General features: G+C 38.5%; 4 protein-coding genes and 1 non-coding gene across 5 annotated transcripts in view; 1 reads left to right on the plus strand and 4 right to left on the minus strand.

The window, feature by feature from the left end:
* The first annotated feature begins 3,350 nt into the window (after positions 1–3,350).
* On the plus strand, positions 3,351–3,424 carry Trnai-aau (transfer RNA isoleucine (anticodon AAU)). Its single transcript has one exon. It is a non-coding gene; the product is annotated as a tRNA-Ile (tRNA).
* Positions 3,425–4,415: 991 nt separating this feature from the next.
* LOC134818462 (E3 SUMO-protein ligase RanBP2-like) overlaps positions 4,416–23,590 on the minus strand; it is a 47,764-nt gene continuing 28,589 nt past the window's right edge. Inside the window, exons 2-14 of the mRNA XM_063828031.1 lie at positions 10,800–10,909; positions 10,550–10,677; positions 10,154–10,390; positions 9,877–10,011; positions 9,380–9,538; positions 9,135–9,245; positions 8,414–8,591; positions 8,015–8,275; positions 7,676–7,853; positions 6,875–7,504; positions 6,421–6,587; positions 6,149–6,297; positions 4,416–6,017 (exon numbers count right to left, since the gene is read on the minus strand). Coding sequence (XP_063684101.1) covers positions 4,851–6,017; positions 6,149–6,297; positions 6,421–6,587; positions 6,875–7,504; positions 7,676–7,853; positions 8,015–8,275; positions 8,414–8,591; positions 9,135–9,245; positions 9,380–9,538; positions 9,877–10,011; positions 10,154–10,390; positions 10,550–10,677; positions 10,800–10,902 — 3,603 coding nt within the window. The 5' untranslated portion in view covers positions 10,903–10,909 and the 3' untranslated portion in view covers positions 4,416–4,850. The remainder of the gene's footprint in view (positions 6,018–6,148; positions 6,298–6,420; positions 6,588–6,874; positions 7,505–7,675; positions 7,854–8,014; positions 8,276–8,413; positions 8,592–9,134; positions 9,246–9,379; positions 9,539–9,876; positions 10,012–10,153; positions 10,391–10,549; positions 10,678–10,799; positions 10,910–23,590) is intronic.
* On the minus strand, positions 11,596–14,535 carry LOC134817814 (PCNA-associated factor-like). The gene is made up of 4 exons (XM_063827149.1): positions 14,471–14,535; positions 13,799–13,980; positions 12,629–12,776; positions 11,596–12,280 (listed from the first exon to the last, which is right to left on the minus strand). Exons 1-4 carry the CDS (start codon positions 14,502–14,504, stop codon positions 12,189–12,191), a joined length of 456 nt encoding a protein of 151 aa, XP_063683219.1. The 5' UTR covers positions 14,505–14,535; the 3' UTR covers positions 11,596–12,188.
* LOC134818464 (DNA replication complex GINS protein PSF2-like) lies at positions 18,898–22,363 on the minus strand. Its single transcript, XM_063828033.1, has 5 exons — positions 22,274–22,363; positions 21,901–22,015; positions 21,657–21,753; positions 21,166–21,310; positions 18,898–20,899 (listed from the first exon to the last, which is right to left on the minus strand). The coding sequence occupies exons 1-5, from the start codon at positions 22,361–22,363 to the stop codon at positions 20,777–20,779; spliced, it is 570 nt and encodes a 189-aa protein (XP_063684103.1). The 3' UTR covers positions 18,898–20,776.
* On the minus strand, positions 19,327–19,659 carry LOC134818679 (uncharacterized). Its single transcript, XM_063828319.1, has one exon. The coding sequence runs from the start codon at positions 19,657–19,659 to the stop codon at positions 19,327–19,329; it is 333 nt and encodes a 110-aa protein (XP_063684389.1).

A 23,590-nucleotide genomic window follows, 5' to 3' on the forward strand; every position in this document is an offset into this window, starting at 1 on the left:
TAACCCCAGTGTGAGTTGAGAGAGTGGAAGGTAACTAACCCCAGTGTGAGTTGAGAGAGTGGAAGGTAACTAACCCCAGTGTGAGTTGAGAGAGTGGAAGGTAACTAACCCCAGTGTGAGTTGAGAGAGTGGAAGGTAGCTAACCCCAGTGTGAGTTGAGAGAGTGGAAGGTAACTAACCCCAGTGTGAGTTGAGAGAGTGGAAGGTAACTAACCCCAGTGTGAGTTGAGAGAGTGGAAGGTAACTAACCCCAGTGTGAGTAGAGAGAGTGGAAGGTAACTAACCCCAGTGTGAGTTGAGAGAGTGGAAGGTAACTAACCCCAGTGTGAGTAGAGAGAGTGGAAGGTAACTTACCCCAGTGTGAGTTGAGAGGGTGGAAGGTAACTAGCCCCAGTGTGAGTTGAGAGAGTGGAAGGTAACTAACCCCAGTGTGAGTTGAGAGAGTGGAAGGTAACCAGAGAATGTAGTTGCCTCCCTGCCGATCCACACATATCACACCGTACAGGTCATTCTCCAAAAGATACCGGGATATCTTGTGTTTGTTCTCTGTTCCACCACTTCCTACGCAGGGTGATTCAGTAAGTAATACTAACTATAGTAAAGTTGGTAACCGGGTTAAGATTTTTAGGCCTTTTTGAGATCTGAAAGTCAGATTTTCCAATTTCTGTCCCTTAACCCTATTTCAGCTTTTCAGTTTTTGAAGATACAATTTTCAGGTGCAAAATTTTAGTTTTGGCTGAATTTGTCACCCGCAAACCGAATTGTCAATTGAGCTACTGGAAGTCAAAATCACGAAGAAAATTTAAAAATCATACTGTCCCAAACTCTGTCCCATTTTCAGTTTTTGAAGATGAAATTTCCAGGACCGAAATTTTACAGTTTTGACTGAACTTCTCACCCGCAACCAATTAGTCAGTCAACTATAGACCCCATACGACATGATTGAGTTGCTGGAAATTTGATTTCGGTCGGAGGAAGCCCACAGCAGAAAGCCTAACAAAACCAAAAGTTGTATTTTAAAAAGTCTGTCCCATTTTCAAATATGACATTTTCTGAACACAAATTTGACAGATTGGATGAAATGTTTGCCCAGAAACCAATTAGTAAGTTAATTGATGATGGTATGAAACCAAATTGAGCTACTGAAAATCAAAATCACGAAGAAAATTAAAAATCATATTATCCCAAACTCTGTCCCATTTTCAGTTTTTGAAGATGAAATTTCCAGGACCGAAATTTTACAGTTTTGACTGAACTTCTCACCCGCAACCAATTAGTCAGTCAACTATAGACCCCATACGACATGATTGAGTTGCTAAAAGTTTGATTTCGATCGGAGGAAGCCCACAGCAGAAAGCTTAACAAAACCAAAAGTTGTATTTTCAAAAATCTGTCCCATTTTCAAATATGACATTTTCTGAACACAAATTTGACAGATTGGATGAAATGTTTGCCCAGAAACCAATTAGTAAGTTGATTGATGATGGTATGAAACCAAATTGAGCTACTGAATGTTAAAATCACGAAGAAAATTTAAAAATCATATTGTCCAAAACTCTGTCCCATTTTCAGTTTTTGAAGATGAAATATCCAGGACCGAAATTTTACAGTTTTGACTGAATTTCTCACCCGCAACCAATTAGTCAGTCAACTATAGACCCCATACGACATGATTGAGTTGCTGGAAATTTGATTTCGGTCGGAGGAAGCCCACAGCAGAAAGCTTAACAAAACCAAAAGTTGCATTTTCAAAAGTCTGTCCCATTTTCAAATATGACATTTTCTGAGCACAAATTTGACAGATTGGATTAAATGTTTGCCCAAAAACTGATTATTCAGTTAATTTACGATGGTATAAAAACAAAATTAACAGGCTGGAAATTTGATTTCGATCGGAGGAAGCCCACAGCAGAAATCTTAACAAAACCAAAAATTCCTATTTTCGAATTTCTGTCCCATTTTCAAATACGAAAATGTCTGAACACATATTTGACAGATTGGATGGCTTTTTGTCTAGAGACCAATTAGTCAGTTAATTGATGATGGTATGAAACCAAATTGAGGTACTGGAAGTCAAAAATCATATTGTCCCATTTTAAGTTTTGAAGATGAAGTTTCCAGACCGAAATTTTACAGTTTTGGCTGAATTTGTCACCCGTAACCAATTAGTCAGTTAACTATGGATAGCATAACAGTGTCTTGGCAAGAAAGAAAGTACCTGTTATTCTATTAAAAATAAAGAAAGTATCTGTTATTCTATTAAAAATAAAGAAGGTACCTGTTATACTATTAAAAATAAAGAAAGTACCTGTTATTCTATTAAAAATTAAAGAAAGTACCTGTTATTCTATTAAAAAACTCCTCTTTGGAACAGTTCCTCTCCCCGTCAGTAAGCAGCAGACACTGCCTGAACCTCTTACTCTCCGGAAAATGGGTCGACCAGAAACATATCTAAACGCAGACACGATTACAAACTACAAAGTGGTTATAAATCACTGGATATATGGGGAGAAGTCTATAAATAACAATCAGATAAAATTGTGTGATGAATCATGGTTAATTATAACTAAATAATAGGATAAGTGGCGATTAGGCATGACCTACATAATATGACCAACATAAGGCCATTGAACACCTTTAAACATTATAGATAATGATTGGTTATAATTCAATGATAATATAGTGCGTTTATAACCAAGCTGACTACTAAATTCACCTCGCTAGTAGCATGAAGTTCGTCAATTTGGCGCGGTTCCAACTCGAAATACTCAGTATCTGTCTCTGTAAGAGCACGACATGATGAGTTCTGGCGTGATGCTAGATCCTTCTTTATCTGCCAACCTGGGTACAATTCCAGTTATTGTAATACAGCTTTAGAACCAGTCATGTTCTGGGCTCGTTGCTTATCAAACTGGAACAGTCATTTTAACAGAACATGATGCAGAACGTTATCTCCGAAAGTGATTGCAAGTTGTAAGCTGTAAAGTTGTTATTACTTATTTGCAACCGAAAGAAGCCCGAAAGCAGAATGAGTTTACGCGGTCACTCTACTGTAAACTGTGGTGATGAACCGAAATACCTTTAATGACGTCAGTAAACACAGTAGGCCACATCTTAACCTTTTCAGGATTCCTGAAGGTACCACTGATCTTTATCACATTCTCTGATTTGTAAAACTGGTAGACTACTTCGCTGTAGCACCACTTAACTCTGTCGAAACATATGCAGCACCTGAAATGTTGTTCAATATACACCAGCTTTAAAAAACGATAATACCATATCACATGCTTTGTAAATGTAATACGATTCTGAAATGTGAAAGCACGAAAAATAATGCAGTTCTTTCACATGGCCGTGTAGCTCAGCTGGTTAGAGCGTCGTGCTAATAACGCGAATGTCCAGGGTTCGATCCCCTGCATGGCCAAATTTTTTTTCTCCAGTTTTTCGAAACACAATTTAGTATAGTTCTCGTATTTCAAAACAAAACAGAAAACTGTTCATCATCACAGTATACCTTCTTAGAACAGAGTCTCTATAAGATTCAGGTGAGTGGGTTCCTGACTTGGGCTTGCACATTGGAAATGGCAGCTGCCTCAACCTGAGGGTACAGTTTCCATGAAAACACACCTTATTATCCATGTTATACATATTCTGTTATAGGTGATCTTAGACGAACATACAAAGTTTATTTGTCTTGTAATTGTATCTGTCAAACGAAAATACGTCATAAAAGTGTATATTATTCGTGTAGTAAATGAAATCGTATCTGTCTTGAACAATCTTTAACATCTTGGCGACTATTTTACTCACCAATCCTCCAATAATTGAACGGACTCTTTGTTTGTCGTTGTGGCGTCCATTATAATCCACAGATCAGGTGCCGCTAGCGGGGGTTTAACAGCTTGAGCCATTGCCAGGTTCCACCTCACAACTACTGATTATAACCGCTGGTGATAACTACTCAAACTGTTTAAACAGGAGTTGGAAACTTGCACTCGTTCACTAATTACGTCACCTTCCAAACAAACTTGTGAAACAATCTCCAACAACAAAACTACAAGCCTAGTCCAGGATACAAGCTTACAGTAGGAAAGTAAACAGAGCAACTTTACTGAGCGTCCTTACGTCAATTGTTAAGACCGGGAAATGCTCAGCACTGGCTCCTAGATACTGTTGTCATGGTAACCGTGCGCTTACTACCAATGACTCAGTTCCTGCTGCAGTTGGAGCTCCTGTACTAATGTGTCTGTGGTATCAAGATACTTTGCTTATTAATTAGCAATTACCTTAACATTACCCTAATTAACCGTCCTAATCAGTGAAATGACCTGGATTCTGAGTGGATATACTCGATTTGAAGCTTCCCTTCCAACTTGGTTTCTTGTTGATGTATTGGTGGCGACTTAAACCAATAGAAATAAAATACGAAATTTTAATAAGATAGAAATGTAATTAAAAATATCATTATTTTGTCATAGTGAATGAGAACGTCGTCTTACTTTTAACTTTATTAGAGTCATGATAATTTCAACTTTTAAATTAAATTCCTCCCGGGTCTCATAATTCTGGAAAATTTCTACTTAAGTAGCATGAGCAAATAAAACGAGCTATATCAGCCGAAAAGCGGCAGTATTCCCAAAACTATAGAAAAATAAATACGCCCTTTCCTGTCCAATAAAGTTAAACAACAAATTTTAAAATTGTATTTACTAGTTACTTAAAATAATGAATAATTAATTCAAATTCACAAAATCTACCTCGTCGATTAATGAACCTGCAATCATCGAAATATATATTATGTACCATCGGAATTAATCAATCTTTAATAACATTTTATCACTCGTATCGTCTCAAATTTGGAAAGATTTGAACAAATCGGCGCAGTCACTGATTTTATTAGTTAACACTTCCTTGTCCTTCTTAACAAAAGCAGATATAATTTTAGCACTGGACGGAGGGAAGTACTCCTGCCCGACAGCATGTGCCATCAATCTCAACATGTTCTCTACGTCAGACTCCGGTTTAAAGTTCTTCTTTTCGCTTTTGATGAGACCCATGGTGACGAGAAGCTCGTTGGTCAACATACTGGGACTGTTTTGAGCAAAGCAGGACGAGAGCAAACTATCTACGATCTGGTGGGATGTGTTGGTGGTTTTGTTGCTCATCACCTGGGAGAGTTTCCCGACGAAGGACGCTACGTTGCCGGGGTCAGAGCAGCCGACTGCTTCTGCGACGCTCTCTGGTTTGGTGATCTTTTCCAAGATTGCTTCAGAAGGTTCTGCTACAAACTCTGGGTAGTCGACTGTTATTTCTACCACTGCACTTGATGCTCCGACTGTTTGTACTGCTTCTAAAGCGGGAGAGTCTGCTTTTGGAACGGTGCCAAATGAGAACCCAGCAAATAGAGATGGTTTTTCTTCCTCTTTAGCAGGAGTTTTATCCACTGGGGGAAGGGTAGGCGCTGCACCTGAGCCAAATTGGAATGTGGGCGCTGCTGATGCTGGGGCAGCAGTCCCAAATGAAAACCCAGAGCTAGGAACCTCTGGAGTGGCTACTGGTGCTGGAGTACCAAAGGAAAAGGCAGAAGCAGCTGCTGCTGGAGCTGGGACGGCTGCAGCTGTGTTGCCAAATGAGAACCCGGAAGTCGGTGGTCCGAAACTGAACCCAGACCCTCCTGTTGCTGCAGGAACTGTGGCAGCTGGGGTTCCAAATGTGAAACCTCCTATGGCAGAATTAGGCATTCCAAAATTAAACTTGGACCCGGTGCCGGAATCTGTAGTGTTGTTATCAGCTGCTTCTGGAGGAGCATCAGGGTTCGGGGTCTGACAAGCTATACACTTGTTAGCACTCTGCTCATTGGACAGATCACACGTGTTGCAGGTCCAGTTATCCTTCTGTTTTGAGAGAAATGCCGCCATGCCTCCAGCCTTAGCTGGGGCGGCAGCGGGCTCTGAGAGGTTCACTTTCTCGATAGCTTCTTCCGCTTGTTTAGCTTCTGGGTCTTCTGACAAATCCACCTGTGACGAATGTGTGTTGATATTTGAGCAATTTAAAAACAACAACAACTTATGTAATTTACAGGATTTGTAAATAACATGTAAAAGATTGCAGATTTAGAACATTTTCGTGTTTCTCTCCCGCATCTCACCTTTCCGAGGTTATTCTGACAGTCCTCAAAAGCAGCCTTGAACTGAGCGGCCGCCTCAGCCGTTTTGAACCTTGCTGCGAGCTGCTCAAATCTCGGTTCTCCCTCCGTGAAGTCAGCAAACGTGTGCCACACCCAAAACTTGTCGTTACCTGGAAAATTTCGAGGCATAAAACTCAATTAGACGTATTGACGAAGCAACGGAATAAATAAAGCTTGTAATAATACACGAAGCAAACTGTGATTTTCTCAAGAAGAGTTTAAGTAACCCTAACCTTGGTGAGGTTTCATTTCCATCTCCGGAGTAATCAGGTGATTGCAACACAACTTTAGGATCTGCTCTCGTCTCATAAGAACCCTGCCTTTTCCCTCTTTCTTGTTCCACAATACTGATATGTCACCCAGACCCCTCTCCTTCCAGGCGCCAACATCTTTGTCAAACCTACAAGGAAAATTTATTAAGAATTCGGGAAATGGAAACTATGCTAAATAAAACAGGCATATCATTATATGCATATAATGTAAAATCGCATGGTTGCAATTAAATTCCTTTCCTGGTAAGAGCATTTTTCCTTGTCGCATCAAACGGGATCAATACAATTTTACACAAGAATACATATGCATAATGTTCTGCGTAGGAATTTCTCAGTTTCTCAATTTCTCTCTATTCAAGTCAGCCACCATTGAAATTGGCACAAGGTGCAACACAATTTGACAGCTAGTACAAACCTGTACAGTTTACAGCGGTGCGTGAACTTGGTCTCCTCGTTCTCCGTTCCTGTGTTAGTCTCCACCTTATCCAACTTCACAATGGGGTCGAACTGCACGTCTGGCTCATATGCCTCCTCTCTGTACGCGTCACCGTCACCCACTTTCACTGGAGTCTTTTGGGGAGAGGTTTTGGCGGCAAATGCAGCTTTCTCAGCATTAGCGGCCAGTGAGGCAAAGGAGAAGGGTGCAGGTGTTGCAGGTTCGGCGGGTTTCGGTGCAGCAGGTTTTGGTGCGGCTGCAGGTTCTGGTTTCTTTGTGGGAGTGGAACCCGGCTCGGGGGACTCCTCTTTCGCTTTGGTGAATGCTTCCAGAAACTCTGCGCAGATGGCAGGGGTTTTGAATCTGACTGCCAGCTGCTCAGGTTTTGGTTCTCCTTCCGAATAATCTGAACTGGTGAACCACACGAGGGATTTGTTGCTGCCAGCATTGGGTTTCATCTCTGTTTGTTTGGTGATGAGGTGGTTGCAGCAGATCTTTAGGATGATGTCTCGTCTCATGAGAAGCCGGGATTTCTTAGTGAACTTGTTTTGGAGTACCCTGATGTCTCCAACACCACGCTCTTTCCATGCTCCAACGTCCTTGTCAAACCTGGAGATATAAACAGTCAGTTCTTTAGAGTATCTTAACTTCGTATTGTGTCGAAAAGTCACATACCTTGTCAAAAATTATCATCAATTTATAATCTATATACGCCCAATAACCATGTCCGGATGTTACACAAGACATTATTCCTAGTTTAAAGGGACTAAAGTAAAACACCTGAACAGCTTGGCCCGATGTTTGTACAGTTCTTCATCATCCTCATCTCCTGTCTTCACCTCTACTTTCTCCAGATGAACAAGTGCCTCAAAGTGTACATCCTGTTCCCCTTCAGGATTGCCATCGGTTCCAGGGGCTGAGAAGAGCGCTGTACCAACCCCCTTGAACGAGTGATCAGCTGAAATATAGGTGATGAAGGTTTGATCTCTTCGTCTACAACTTACCTAATATCTACTGACTTCTAATATACATATATCTAAACTTTAAGTCTTTGAACAGTTTGCGGAGAATAATTTAATTATAGATCAGCTGAAGTTGATGAAGTATTTATCAACATACCTTCGTCCTTTTTAGCGAAGATATTAGTTCCACCCACGTTTCCAAACGAGAAGTCAGCCCCGGCCGGAGCCCCGAATCCAAATGTTTTGTTCGGATCGTCAGGTCCAACTAATTTTGGTGCAGGGGCTCCGAATACAAACGGAGCAGGAGCTGCTTTGGCTTTTTCTGGAGAGTCTTGTTTTTCTTCCTTCTCTTCTTCTTTCTCTCCTTCCTCTGCTTCTCCTTCATCGTCAGAGGGTATTCCTTCATCGTTATCGAGACCTGGTGTACAAGTTCGTTAAGTTTCAATGTCAAGTATAACAATTAGAATGAACTGCTACTTCTGGAGATGTAAAGATGGGCCACGTTCATCGTACATTCTGTCTATAAACAACTATAATGACATAAACAATCCAATACCTGGCTTCAGCAGAGAAAGTTTAGCGACTCCTAAAGCGTCGGAAACTTTCGTCTTGCCGTCATCTCCAAAGTGGTTCCCATCAAGATCTAATGTTGTAAGAGCCCCTAGTTTTGCGCAGGCTTTGGCGATAGCTTCGCCACCATCTGACTGTATTTCGTTGTAGCTGAGTATCAGTTCCTGAAATTTAGTTATGTCTTACAATTTGATTTCGGATCTATTTGACTTTTTCTGGCTGAATGCCAGTAAGTACTTCTTTCTACTATCACGGTATAACACATAGCTTAAAAAGTGAACGCAATGCACATTAGGATGACTCAAGCAGCGTACTCACATCACAGAATGTTTTAAACACTTAAACTCGTTTATCTCATTTAATTAATAATTAAATGTAATAATTGGCTAGCCGCTTATTCTTTCCCTCGTCAGAAATGTCGGATGACTTGCCAATTCTATAGTTTTGCCAAGAATCCAGATTACAGGATGAATGCTGCACGCATATTATTGGGCAGATTATGAGATTAGATAGGCTTGGTTTCAAATGTAAATGTTATACGGGGCCGGCCCACGTTTTTGGGCGGGCACATCACATGAATTCTTACAGCCAAGCAACAAAAACAGGCGTAAAGCGCGAAACGCCATTCAAAATTAAATCTTGTCATGAGTTTGTATCGCAGCGCGCTCCATACACACAACATTTAAACCGGAACAGAAAATGGGCACCTTCAATTTAGTGAGACCCTTTATATTTTCAGCAACTGCAAGAGCTCCTTTACTCTTCACAAGACAATCACCAATGTTTAGAACCTCCAGCATCGTTGCTGAGGGAAGGGCCTGAAATAGAAGAATTGTTTGAGGAGTTAAGATGGGATTGTAAAGTTCGGCAATACAAAACCAAACGTCCAGGGGGCTGGTAATATTGAACAAAGATCAATGAAAGGAAAATGATCAGTTAATTGTCACAGTACCTCAGCGATGGCAATAGCTCCTCTAGGCGTCATAATATTGTCGTTTAGATTGAGAATCTTAAGATTTGGGCTGTGTTTGATACAGTCTGCTAGAGCTGCAATACCCTCATACTGTATACCGTTCTGGATAACTTCAATCTGTTCCAATGTACCTAGCAACTGAGGGATGAGGGTTTTAATGACATTAATTAGTTAATTAATTAATTATTAATACTAGCTTATTTTAGGGGTGAAGATGCTTCTGTCAGTTAGTTGTACTAAGAGAGATATTGACACAGCACAGCTGTGACGATAGGTATTGTTTCTGGGGTTGAAGCTGTGTCAACTGACTTTTAGTGTGAGGAGTGACGGAGTCAATATAGTCAGCTTGTTGTACTGACAAGCTAAATAGAGATATTAAACACTGCCAGTTTATTGTACTAGTAAGCTATGAAAGAGAGAACTAAAGTGCTGTTAATTGTAATAACAAGCTACTAAAGAGGTAAGTGCCGACTCACCGAGAAAGCGGCTCCCAGCGCTTTAGCACCAGGATTCTCAAGTCTGTTTCGACCAGCGATAAACGTTCTCAGATCAAGTGATTTACCCGCTTTCTTTGCTCGAGCATGGTTTGCTGTCAGACAATCCGCTATTATCTAAAAAATATGTCGAGTAAATATTAAATTAGACATTTTTAACACACAAATACTGTCTCTTTTTTTCATCAACTATCAAAACTAACCATCGACACAGCTCTAAGATCCACAATTACCCAAAAATTAAACATTAACAACTAACCACGCCACCACCACCCAGTCCGTTATTCTGGAACTTCAGCGTTTGTATAGTGTACGCTACAGGGCTAGTCAACAACCCTCTGATCGCTTCCGCACCGTCAGGACCGAACGCGTTATCAGACAGATCCAGCTCTACTAGCTGTGTGTTAGCTATTATCATGGCGCTCGAGAGGGAGCGCAGGACTGCGGGGATCTCTGAGCGGAGTCTACCTGTGAACATGTCCTTCCACAGGGCAAACTGAAAGAGGGGGTTAGCAGGGTTAGCAGGGTTGGGGGAGGGAGTAAGCAGGGTTCCGGTGTTCTTGGTAACACGTTAAATTCGGTTAAAGAATATTATTATGATGTTCTGTACTGTTTTAAAATAAATATGCTGAAAAGAAGCAGGAAATGTTCCTACCTTGAATGTAGGTCTGCTTTGTAAAGCATTAGCTATCTCTTGTGCGGCTTCAACACCGAGAGTGTTACCAGCTAGATTCAGGATCTCCATACTGGCACATGTCTCTATTGCTCTCACTATATCTTCAGCTGTAAAATTTACATCTGTTACGTTTGTAATAAAAATGAAATGTTACATTTTTGGTTGTTAGTTATGATTTTTATCAGAAGTTTGAGTTTTAACAAGCTTTGAAAAACTGCACTGTACATACCAAGCTGTGCATTGTCTAGTTTGAGGCCCTGCCCCTCGAATGAGACAATCCTGTCGTCCTTGACATTGAACTTGGCCAAGTTCGCTGCTAGATTATCGGCCATTGCTACAGCTGAGATTGTCAGGGTTGAATAACACACTTTTCAAGTTACTTTTCAAGTTACTTTTCAAGATATTCATACCAACATTGAATGGATAGTTGAATATGATTAACAATACAGTTCATTAGTTTGAGTTTTTACAAAATAACATAAAATACGGATTAGCAAGATTTAGTGATCCGTGTATATCCCGGAATCTAGGATCAAACACTTTAAAACACAGATAAACACCAGAGTAATACTCTTTTTGTATGAAATAACTGTAAGTTTACTGGTTCAATTGAATAACGAAATATTTAATTGTAAAAAAGGAAGCTAATTTGATTTAAAAAGTCTTAGCATATTGGAAACTCGAACAAACAAATTCGCTGATAGGTTAAAAATACAGTCATTCTGCGAAGAACAACACACAATATCTTCACCATATCGAAGCATCACTTTGTGAGCTAATTGCTAGCTATTCCTTCGTATGTTCAGTCTAATTATACGTATACCATGCTAAAGAAGTATCGAGATATACCGATCTCGGGAAGGCAAATAAATAGCAGTTAAATTAGAATATTGTATAACTTTATTCAAATCAAAAAAGGGTTTATAATTTACTTTGTAAACACTATTGATTAACTTGTAATAGGATATTGACAATTAATCTGAGTATTACTCAATTAAAATATCAATCACTAGTAATATAAGGAGTTTTATTTTATTTAGCAACTACAAAATTCTAATAAGTTAAGTTTTGAATTACATAGATCTTGGTTCTATCACTATTCTCTAATAAGTAATAACTCTAAAAACTGGTTTCTGAAAACTTAGATTTTATTCAATATCGCAAAAGAAATATAAAAATAACCAGTAAAATGGTAGTTATTATAATCAGTAAGTTATTCAAGAAAATAATCAATTGTAAAAACAGCGATTGATGCAAAAAACAATTATGTAAATAGAAATGTAATTTATTAGTTAATAAATTAATTAAAAATGAAGATTTGTGGTTTGATATATTCAACGGGACAACGTTCTGTCAGTTATGAAAAATTCAATGATTCTAATGTCGATTATAAAGTAATGATCGATAAGAAAATAGGAGTTAGTTTCCATATCAAACCGAATAATTTCATAGAGTACGGTAATAAGTTAGTCAAAAATGTCACAATTCAGGTAAATATTTTAATAGAATTCCGTTCCGTACATAACGATGTCAAGGATCCGAAATCATGTGTTTCAACCCGAAAGCAACCATATAGCATGTAGCCACGACACCCCACACAAGTCGTATAGCCTTGTAGCTACATTCTGGAGCTGGGGCCAGGTTGTTCACCATCATCACTCCCCGCACTACAAACACTACCGCTACTACTGGGACCACTCTCTTCGGCATCTGAGGGGTTTAAAGGTAAGTGTACTCAACTCAACTCAGGTGAACACTGAATATTTTACATAAATGTGGATTTTGGTGGCCTAGCAATTCTGTCGGTCCCTATAAAGCTATAACACATTATCAGTCATCAGTCATTTGGTCAGCCAGTCGATAGGTTAAGTTGTAAAAACCGGTGGAACATGCTGTGTAATTAATATTTGATGGGCTGACTGATGACTGAAAACAACTGTTAAATTTCAAGTCTCACAGAAATGAACCACAGACTAACTGACTGTATATTAAATAAAACCTAAATTACACTTAAAATGTTAACTTGAATTAAACTTGATATATCCACCAATTAGTTACCGAATATGCTAAGAACAGTAGCAGTGATGGGAGCCTCATTGAGATCTATAGTATGAGTACTGCTCTGAGAACACACCGCCTCCCCTTCCTCAGTTACACTGTCTGAGTCTTCTCCTAGCTTTGTTATTTTAGTTTCCACCTCCTTCTTCTGAAGGGGTTAGTTAGGTTAGGTTACTATACCGTTTAGGTTACTGTTTAGGTTACTATACCGTTTAGGTTACAATACTGTTTAGGTCACTGTTAAGGTTACTGTTTCACACATAAAGATCGGTATTAAATAAGCTGAAAAGCTAAAAATCATGGCTAATTATAGGCTTATTATTGGCAGTTGCTGCTTTTTTATGTAAACTTTGTAGTTAAGGGGGCCGGGGGGGGGGGGGGGGTCTTCATCAAAATTCTCTCGAAATCGACTTTATAGTTGTTTCTGATAGAGGGGAGTGATATCTATCAGCTGCTTTTAGTCCCATGGAAAAATATTGTTCCTAGCCGAAATTATCGCTGGTCAAAGGTCAGCGCTTATGTGTAATTGTATTGCGCGAGCGATTTTCAATCACGCGTTCTGAAAATCGAGTCTAAAAATCTATCTTCTCCTACATTTTTTGAGCAATCACCCTCAAACTTTCAGGATATGTTCTTTGGATCAGTAAGAAGAGAACTCTAGAGCCAGAATTTCGAGATAGGCCTTTAAAGATTTTTAATCCGATTTTGAAATTCTTGGACCTCTAAAAATTAAGGTCCAAGAATTTCAAAATCGAATTAAAAATCTTTAAAGGCCTATCTCAAAATTCTGGCTCTAGAGTTCTCTTCTTACTGATCCTAAGAACATATCCTGAAAGTTTGAGGGTGATCGCTCAAAAAATGTAGGATGAGATAGATTTTTAGACTCGATTTTCAGAACGCGCGATTGAAAATCGCTCGCGCAATACAATTACACATAAGCGCTGACCTTTGACCAGCGATAATTTCGGCTAGGGACAATATTTTTCCATGGGACCAAAAGCAGCTGAAAGATATCACTCCCCTCTATCAGAAACAACTATGAAGTCGATTTCGAGAGAATTTTGATGAAGACCCCCCCCCGGCCCCCTTAAGCTATATAGTACAGGGAACAAGAAGGAATCTCAATTTAGCCTCAACATTAAAATACACTGGCACAGGTATAATACTCACAAAGAAGCAGGTAATGCCCTTCTGCCACTTGGGGGCATCCCACTGAGTAGCTGCGTTACCCCCACTAGCTCTAGATTTAGCTTTACCCGCTCTACCAGGAGAGAAAACAGAGGAGACAGCTGCACTGGAGGAGGAGGAGGAGGAGCAGCCTACTGATTTCCGGGGAGCTTTAGCTGCTACCGCTGGCAGGGGAGGAGGTTTTAGGAGAGGTTTTGTGGGTTATTTGCTTTTTAATATAAAGAGTTCTATACTTGAAAGATAATGATTCATAATCGTCTCAGTTAAAAATGTGAACCAGCCTTTTACGGAATTGTGTGAAAGTGATGTGAGAACATCTGAGTAAAGTGGCACAAATCCATTTTGAAGGGTATGTTCTATAATATTGTAGTGAAGGTAATATATCTGATGTACAAGTCTATTATAATATCATTTCTTAAAAAGTGGCCTTTCGAGGTGAACATGACATCGCTGTTCCCATGTGCATGCCCTGTTGTTAGTAAAGATGATGTGAGTATGTGACAATGATTTCAAAGCGCTGAATGTGTTCACTAACAAACCAACATTCGCCTCATGAAACCCAAACTAATGAACACGTAACCACGTAACATGTAGTTATTGACATTACAATTATGTGACCAGCCTGCATTAGTGATGGAGCTTTGATGTTATTACCTTTGCGTTGCCCTCCTGCCATAGTCCTGACCATTTTGTCTTGATTTCCTTCCTAAAAATTGTAAATTAGTTAGTCAGTGTAAGTTCTATCACAAGAGTTATACACAATTACATTGACACATTGTGTTAATATTTCTCTAAATTGTATAATATTTAACCCAGAAATTACCATCACCAACACGCCGCGAGGGGCTATTATAATTGAAATAATCCTAGAAACTGGGGACCGTAATTTTACATTATTTACTGCACAAACTCCAATGTTTATTTCAGCGTGTTCAGCCATCCGTGAAATTTAAGTAAACTATTTCACCATTGATATAGTTCCCAGTCCCCACAGTTACTTTCAGCAATTACCATATATTGAGTGATGATCAAACAAATTCCGCTAATTCCGCCTGGAAAGATGGCAGACCAAACACATGAGATAAAGGTGGTGTGCAATGTTCATTTGTTAGCTCTCTTTGCAGCACTTTAAAGGGTGGTGTGCAATGTTAGCACTGGCGGCAGCAGCACTCGGCTCTTTGCAGCACTGTAAAGGGTGGAACTTTCTGCTTGATCCGCTGTGGATCTCTAGTTATTATCTCTAGTTATTAGTTGTGGTGTACGTCTATTGATTATTCTAGCAGAGTTTCTGTAAGGTGCCATTGTTACGCAATGAGCCAGGAGCCTTTACTGTATTAACTTAACTTGTATTAAACTTAATATTATTTGTCGTGTTAACTGTTAATATAATGAACGTCAGAGTTGTAATAGAGCCGCTCCGCCCTTTGGTTGCGAATTCCATTACAAAATCAATCACATGGATTAAAAGTTAGGGACCAGATGTTGAATTTCGGCCGAGTGATCTGAGAAACGTTCAGACTTGACAGACTTCTAGCAATTTAACTTTCATTATTTTCTAGTCGTATTGTGTGACTTGGAGAAGTTAGAATGTTGACTGTCAGAAAAACTCGAAACAGATGTGCCCATGCCATGATAAGGATCGTATATTCTACAGCTTTTAGTCTGATTATATCCTAGTCTGATTATATCCTAGTCTGATTATATCCTATCAATGTGGCACCTATTTATTTCTTACTAATTATTTTATTTGCATAAACTCACAGCAGCAATGAGATACGCTATCTTCACCCTACTCTTAGCAACCCTCCTACACGTCGCTACTTCCAACCCTCAATGCAGTAAGAAAAACCTCAAGTGTAGGAGCACACTGGCTAGGAACTATATGGGATGTCTAGTGAAGGGGTTCAAGTCTAAACGTCATTGCCAGCCTCCTACTGTTATGAACCTGCCTTTTGAATCAGACTGTTGCACCGTGAGTCAACTTATTATCTACGATTTATCTACTACATTATTTAGATCTAGTTCATCATTTTATAACGTTACAGCTAAACTACTAAAATGCAAGTTTACATTTTCCTTATTTGCTAACTTTTGTTGAACTGTTCCAATTTAATCAATTTATTGAACATCAAGGCAAATTTTCTAACTCTCATATCAATCCCAGATCATTGAGAAGAAACTGTTCAAGTGTATGGGCAAAGGACAGGTTACGTTTAACTGCAACGCCTACAAGGATGAGAAAGAAGATTATTAATCTTAGAAGATATCCCAAGCAGAGTTTAAAGTAGTATCACCTTGCCATGATCTTAAACTGAACATTGTGGGACTTGCTGGAAATGTGATTTAATTGTTACAACTTTAATTGACATTTTGACTCGTTTATTAAATGGTTTTCGGTGTTACACAATATGTTATATGATATTTTTAAACATTTAATAGACAATGTATCGCATTTTTATTTTTATGGTCTTATAATAATTGATAAGAATTCAGGAAGTTTTGCCGTTCTTGCTTCTAAACTTTCACTAATTCAATAATTAAATTCCTACTGTTTTCAAAAAACCTCCAGCCAATTCAAGGTCAAAAGGAAATCGCGGCACGTGCGGAATCGCCTTTGCGAACACAATATTGACAAAAACTCATGAGGGTAAAGGAAATATTTCTACGAACATAGTGATAGTGAAAAACTTATACAAAGGATGCCATAATGCTGGCAACATGCCGCAACCTCTAAGTAGCCACCTCTAAGTCGTACACACAAACCAACTAGCAAGTCATTACCCTACAAACCAGTATACCCCTAATTCATAATTCTATTCGTGCTGCAAATACACGGTGAGTAAAAAACTATACACTTTGTAGTTTAATAATTAACTTTCTAATTAAATTAGAAAGTTTATCTCAATCTTTCTGAAAATTTCTAGTCAATAATCTGGATTTTTTCCTGATAGTAGCCGCAGAGTTTTTTGGAATCGGCCAAATATTTTTTCCACAATCGGCAACTCCCTGGAATACCCATTAAGAAATCCTTGCTTTTCTCAATTTTACCCTAATATTCGGCTATCTAATTAGGACTCCAAATAAAAATATATGGTGTTCTGAATGTCAGGTCATATGGGGTTGGCCATTAGAAGTATCCTGTAAAATTGTAGAAGTTTCTGAGGGCGATAATCGGGCAAAAATCGTCAAAATGGGCGGTTTTTCGTAATAAAATAGGCGTGGCGGTCAAATTATTAAATTTGACACCAAACAGACTTCACTACTGTGTTCCTTGATACATTTTACAACTAAAACCATAAGATTAAGATAAATTATGGTAATTTTTGTGGTTTTAAGACAGAAATTGCGCTTGAGCTAGATGTGGCTCATTTTTGGGTATGAGGAGCGCCCCACATTACATTATCTCAATAACCAATTGATATCTTTATATGGGGACTTTTTTAGCACATCAAGGAGTGTCCAAGCTAGATCTGTATGGAAAGATGGCATAAAATGTCTCACGAATCACCAATTACGGCAATATTTACAACCGATGAAACGTATCACAGCCACCATCTGGTTGTAAACATGACGATATCTTATAAGGCACGTCACACTCCCGTACGTAAAACTAAATTGCGTAGCTCAACCACCAGCTGCAGTTTTGAGGATATTATTTTTCCAGATCGTTCATTTCAGTGCACAATTTGTTTTGTTAGCGGTAGCTCACATATCTTTTATCTTCATAATTCTATTCTATTTAGAGACTCTAACTGCAGTGGTGTTAGGAATAGGGTTGCTTTTCGCAAGATAACGTTTGTTTGAAGATGATTATTGCTCTTTATAATAGTTCTAGTGATCTGTATTCGCTTACTAAACACATTTCACATTTGTGTTGCAAAAGTTACATAATTGAATTACAGTTTCGTAATATCGATACAATCGAACCCTTATTTATGGTGCCTTGATTCACCGTGAACCTCGATTTATCGGGAAACTAGTCTTCCTGCTTCCACTAGTCTTAATAACCGAAAAGTTCTGGTACAGTTAGTGTATCTAAATTCGTCAATAAGTTTTAATTTCGACTTGATAATCACAGGTGCCTAGCGGCTAGCAATGAACCAAGCTATCTTCATCCTGCTTGTAGCTGTAATGTTACACTCTGCTATATCCAACTCACAATGCAGTAATAGTAACCTCAAGTGTAAGAGTACATTGGCTAGGAACTATATGGTATGTTTGGTGAAGGGATTCAAGTCTAAGGATAAGTGCCAACCTCCTACTGTATTGGACCTGCCCTACGATACAGAGTGTTGCACGGTGAGTTTGTTTGATATCTTGATGGTGAGGTGTACACTTCACTGTTTAGTTACGGGGTTGAAATTCCATGATAGTAACATTTGTATCTTTATAGTTGCCATATTGTGGTTGTTTTGATGACTTGTCTAAATGCTAAAGTGACATTTACAATACAAGTTTTATTCTGCGATCATCTTACAATCAATTTCAATTCCAATTTTACATATTTTAAGATGATTAAACTGAAATCCGCTGACTTTCTGAACCATTTCAGACGATAGAAAAGAAACTGTTCAAGTGTATAAAACAAGGAAAAGTTGATTTTGATTGCAAGAAATACAGAGATGCCAATGAAGACATCCCAAACCGAGTTTAAAATTTCCTAGCTTTTAACCATGAACATTGAAAATGTAACGAGAAACTCCTAGGCATTTGAGATTAGATTGTAATTATTTGAGATATTTTTTAAATGATTCAAGTTATTCCAAAATGAAATGTTCATTTTTCATACAGGCTCCTCTCTGCACTCATGTCAATAAGTTGTTTACAATATCGATAGCCAGGTGACTCCTTTACCATTCTTATTACTTCTATAAAGCTATAATACGAACAAAGGCAAAGATTCGGGAAGAGGTTCGAATCAAAAATTAGACTTCAGTATGTTAACCGATCACGATGAACAATGTTTGAGACCTAAAGGCAATGCATTTCATATAAAATTCTGGCTCGAGGTGAGCTCAAAAATATTTCATATTATGTTATATTCTTATTTCATCAACTGTCACCCAATGCAAAGCTGTGAATTTCCCAGATCAGAGGGTACATGGTTAAATAAAAAATGAATCAATAACAATACTGCAGATGACAAACAATAAATATCGTACCATCATGTTTCTTCAATTTCAACAAATAAAAATTTGACCTGATGCGGACCTCGTTATAAAAACCTTTCTAAAATAAACATCATTAACAGCCGCACTTTCAAAGATATATGATTTATAAGCTTCTAATCCATCAATTATTCAGGTATGAAAATAAATTCGCCCAAGCTCTTTTCAAAAAAGCGAAAATTAAAGAATTAAAACTTAAGGAACTTATAAATAGAAGGAAACTGCTCCAGCAGATCAGAAATTTAAACGGAGCAAAGTTGTAGCCTACCCGATATTAAGCAGAGTGCAGTAATGAACTCTTTATCTACAAACAAAGCAGCAATTTCAAAACACCAGCAGCCTCTAACAGTTGACTAAATAAACAAGTGCTGACTTAACATCCCCCTTGTGATCTCTCAAACATTTCTCAGCAACAGTAACCGAGACCATCATCTCACTTGCTATCATATCAATATCTTCTTTATTCAGCTTTATCTTGATCTGTGCCTCTGCGTTGTTGTGGTTGCTGATCAGCATGGAAGTGTCGATGGCACCAACATCCACTTCTTCGTCGCGGAAGTCTCTGATTCCTTCGAGGTCAGATCTGCCGGCGTCGTGCTGTTTTGGTTTTGCTTGTCTGACGGCGTTGTCTTCTTCGTCGTCACTGGCATGATCAGCCGGCCGTTCGTTTGCCATGGCTAGTGTTTGAAGTTCAATTAGCAACTGTCGAACTTGCAAATATAGGCTAATTAAATTTAGCCTGAACTAAAATTCCAAAAGTTTAACGTGAAAGAGTGGAAGTGTCTATTTGGTAACGGTATGGTCTATAGATAACATAACAAAATCCTAGCATTTCGTCGACTCGAAAAGTATCAAAAACACAAATTTTGAAATTAAATATTGTATAAATTAACATAAATATTAAAAATTCAGTACAATATAATTCTGCTAGCAGAATCTTCAAACTTTTAAAGAACGTAAAATATCAACTAGGTTAAAATTGCCCCGATTCAACCATGCAAAATTTAAAGCGTGAGCTTCCACTGCGTCGTGAATCATTTATCTGTTCATAAAAATTAACCTTAAACAGCATAATCTTTCCCACAGTGGATAGTCGAGCTCGGCATAATCACGGCCTTAAAATTTAAAAAAATGTTCACTGCTTCTATTTTTACAGTAAGACAGTAAAATCCACACCAAACCACTCCTTACTGCTGGAGATATTATCTTGAAATGGCAGAAAAAAAAAACCTTCAGGGACCAGGGTATTGACAATTAAGTTAGAACTGAAAAGCGTTCAATTAAAAGAATCTCTGCCATTGTACCACTAGAGTGTTTCCAATTTAAATTAGCCTCTGAGATCACTTAAAATAACACCTTCTCCCCGCTTTATTCATTCTTCTAAAACACCAAGTTCATATCAATTATCATAGTAATAGTAATAGTAATATCATGGGCCATTCTAAAAACAAGGGGTTCTCACAAATATACACCGTGTATAATTGGGATATGGAAGAATGTCTAATGTTCTTTACTTGGCAAATGGCATGGTTAACGAGTGACGGTTACATATTAAAAGCTGTTAGCTATTATGGGTATTATTATACAGCTAGCACTTCAGATTGTTCTCATGAGGACTGAGGAGCAGTGTGTTCTAGTGAGGGTTAACGAGTTCTCTATACTCTAGATAATTTGAATTGCGTGGTCATTAAGTGTGTTACGAGCTAAATTGTGGAATTATCGAGCGATTCCTAATCGAGCGCTTTATACACTTATAAATCTGAAGTTGTTATTCAACCAATTAGTTAATTGACTAATTGTATCTAGGATCGTTGAGACACAACTCTGCGTGGTTTCTAAGGTTGTGTAGGTGGTCTAGGGAGGCGGTGAAGAAACCCCGTATCGTGTTCAGTTCCAGAACTGTTATGTTGTTTATCTGCGGAGGGGTACGCGATTACTGGCGAGATTACTGGCGAGATTAAAAGATCAAAAGATTACTGGCGATGGTCCTAATTGTAAATATTTGAAAATAGTGCTCTGAAATACATTTTACCTTCGGCAAATTAAGTCATTATATACGTAAGTATAATATTGTAAAATCAATGATATTTAATTGTCTATAATATCGTGCGCTGTGTCTACACCATTGTTATTTCAACGTTCCAAATGCTGGTCTAATAATAATAACAGGTAAACCTATACCTCAACATGTGTGAGCGGTTTCCCGCCCCCTCCGTCGTGGTTTATCATCTTGTTTACACTCTTCCGCAACTTGGCTGCCCTAACATCCCAGATATCTTTTATTAGAGTCCGTACTTCGTCAGCATCTTTCACCTCATCCGATATTCTGCGGAGGGGGGAAGAGTTTTAGTCTTGTGCAGATGTTCACTATAACTAAACAGTAAACATTGAAACGCCGTTTCTATTTTTACTGTTTCAGTGAAACGTTCTATAAATTACAGCTGAATAAACGGACGTATTTCAATTCACCACACCTCTTCATGGGAAACTATGCGCTAGTGAATTAAGTTAAATCACACCTAAAAAATACGAGATCAAGGATGTGACAATCATATTAAATAACACGTATCTAGATAGTTGTAACTAGTCTTGTAACTAGTCTTGGTACTAGTCTTGGTACTAGTCTTGTAACTAGTTTTGTAACTAGTCTTGCTACTAGTCTTGCAGCTCACCCGAGAATAATAGTGCTGAGTTCCAGAAAGTGAGGGTGTAATGGTATTGAAAATAAGTGTCCTTCAAGTTCCTCTGCTTTCTTTTCTTTCAGTAGCTCTGAAGATAATTACAGATCACAGTCAGTCTCATTAATTGTGCTGATCACCATTATAATTGAACTATGTAGCCATTATTTATTAAATTACTTAAACTGAAATAAACCAAGGTTTTATTGGATAAAAGTAGTGATTATCATAGTCTCACCTACATCCATCCACTCAGGAGTTATAATCCTGCATTTCTGTCTCTGCTTCAGATTAGCAGCTAACCACAGTGGCACTCTTACCGGTACTTGGGGCTGAAACGGGCCGACTTCTCCCTGGGTTAACATTGTGCTATAAATAGATTTATAAATCATATAAATATTTACAGAAATATACAAATAAGCAGCTGAGTGATGTGAGTAATATTCTATTTTTAGATATTCAGTCTTTTAGGTTCTCGAGAGACGAGCCTACTTGCTCAACATATAAGGTCAAATAGATTTGGGAGGGTAGATATTAAATAACTCATCAGTATTTAAGCTATATTATCATATTATATAATTAGATATTATATTATCATTAATACAACTCACGCTGATTAGATAGAGTTTGTCCTCGGTAAAGTTTGGTAATATCGAGATGCTTTCCTTTTCTGATATAAATTCGATCTGGGCTGGATCCATAAAACTTGAGGGAATAGTCGATATCAATTACAAACGAACTCAGACAGGGGTGTAGGAATGATTTTCTTCATGGGGGGGCCAAATTCTAAATATTTTTTGGCGCTTCGCGCCAAAGCCTGAATTTCGAGGGTAAGGACAAAAGGAAATTGCAGCATGTGCGGTATCGCGATTTTTCACATTTGCCGCGACAAATCGCGATTTTTAAAATCCTGGCCTCACAACAAATCGCGATTTTTTCAGTTCCCGCGTCAAATTGCGCATTTTCCTTTAAATCTGAGGACCAAATTCGCGTATTTTCCTTCAAATCTGTGGGCCAAATATTACGTTTTCTATAATTAGTAAATAGTACATGAAACCAATCAGTATCACATCCACAACCTTCCGATTGTAGGTACGGGACTTCAAAAAACCGAAAAATATATTTTCGGCTCAGAATGATCAGGGTAGCATGAAACATGAACAAAAGTAATTTCCAGAAAAACTTTGAAAAATTTTGACTTAGAAAATTTTCGGTCCGAGTCATTCTCGTCTCTCGATACGTACCTCTGAAAGCAGAGCTCCCGCGTCCGAGCTCGTATTGCGAAGGGTAGGCCTGCCTTCCGAGATCGCATTACAAAGGGGCACCCCGAGTCCAAAATCGTATATCGAAGGGTAGGTGCGGACTTCGAAAACCGAAAAAAATATTTTCGGCTCAGAATGATCATGGTAGCATGAAACATGAAAAAAAGTAATTTCCAGAAAAACTTTTATTTGAAAAATTTTGACTTAGAAAATTTCGGTCCGAGTCATTCTCGATACGTACCTCTGAAAGCAGAGCTCCGGCTTCCGAGCTCGTATTGCGAAGGAGAGGCCTGCCTTCCGAGATCGCATTACAAAGGGGCACCCTCGAGTCCAAATTCGTATATCGAACTTCGAAAACCGAAAAAAATATTTTTGGCTCATAATGATCAGGGTAGCATGAAACATGAACAAAAGTAGTTTCCAAGAAAACTTTGAAAATTTCTGACTTAGAAAATTTCGGTCCGAGTCATTCTCGATACGTACCTCTGAAAGCAGAGCTCCCGCTTCCGAGCTCGTATTACAAAGGGGAACCCTCGAGTCCAAAATCGTATATCGAACTTCGAAAACAACAAAAATATTTTTGGCTCATAATGATCAGGGTAGCATGAAACATGAACAAAAGTAGTTTCCAAGAAAACTTTGAAAATTTTTGACTGAGAAAATTTT

Source organism: Bolinopsis microptera, chromosome 7, assembly GCF_026151205.1.
Source record: "Bolinopsis microptera isolate Bmic1 chromosome 7, MBARI_Bmic_1.0, whole genome shotgun sequence".
Taxonomy (NCBI): Eukaryota; Metazoa; Ctenophora; class Tentaculata; order Lobata; family Bolinopsidae; genus Bolinopsis; species Bolinopsis microptera.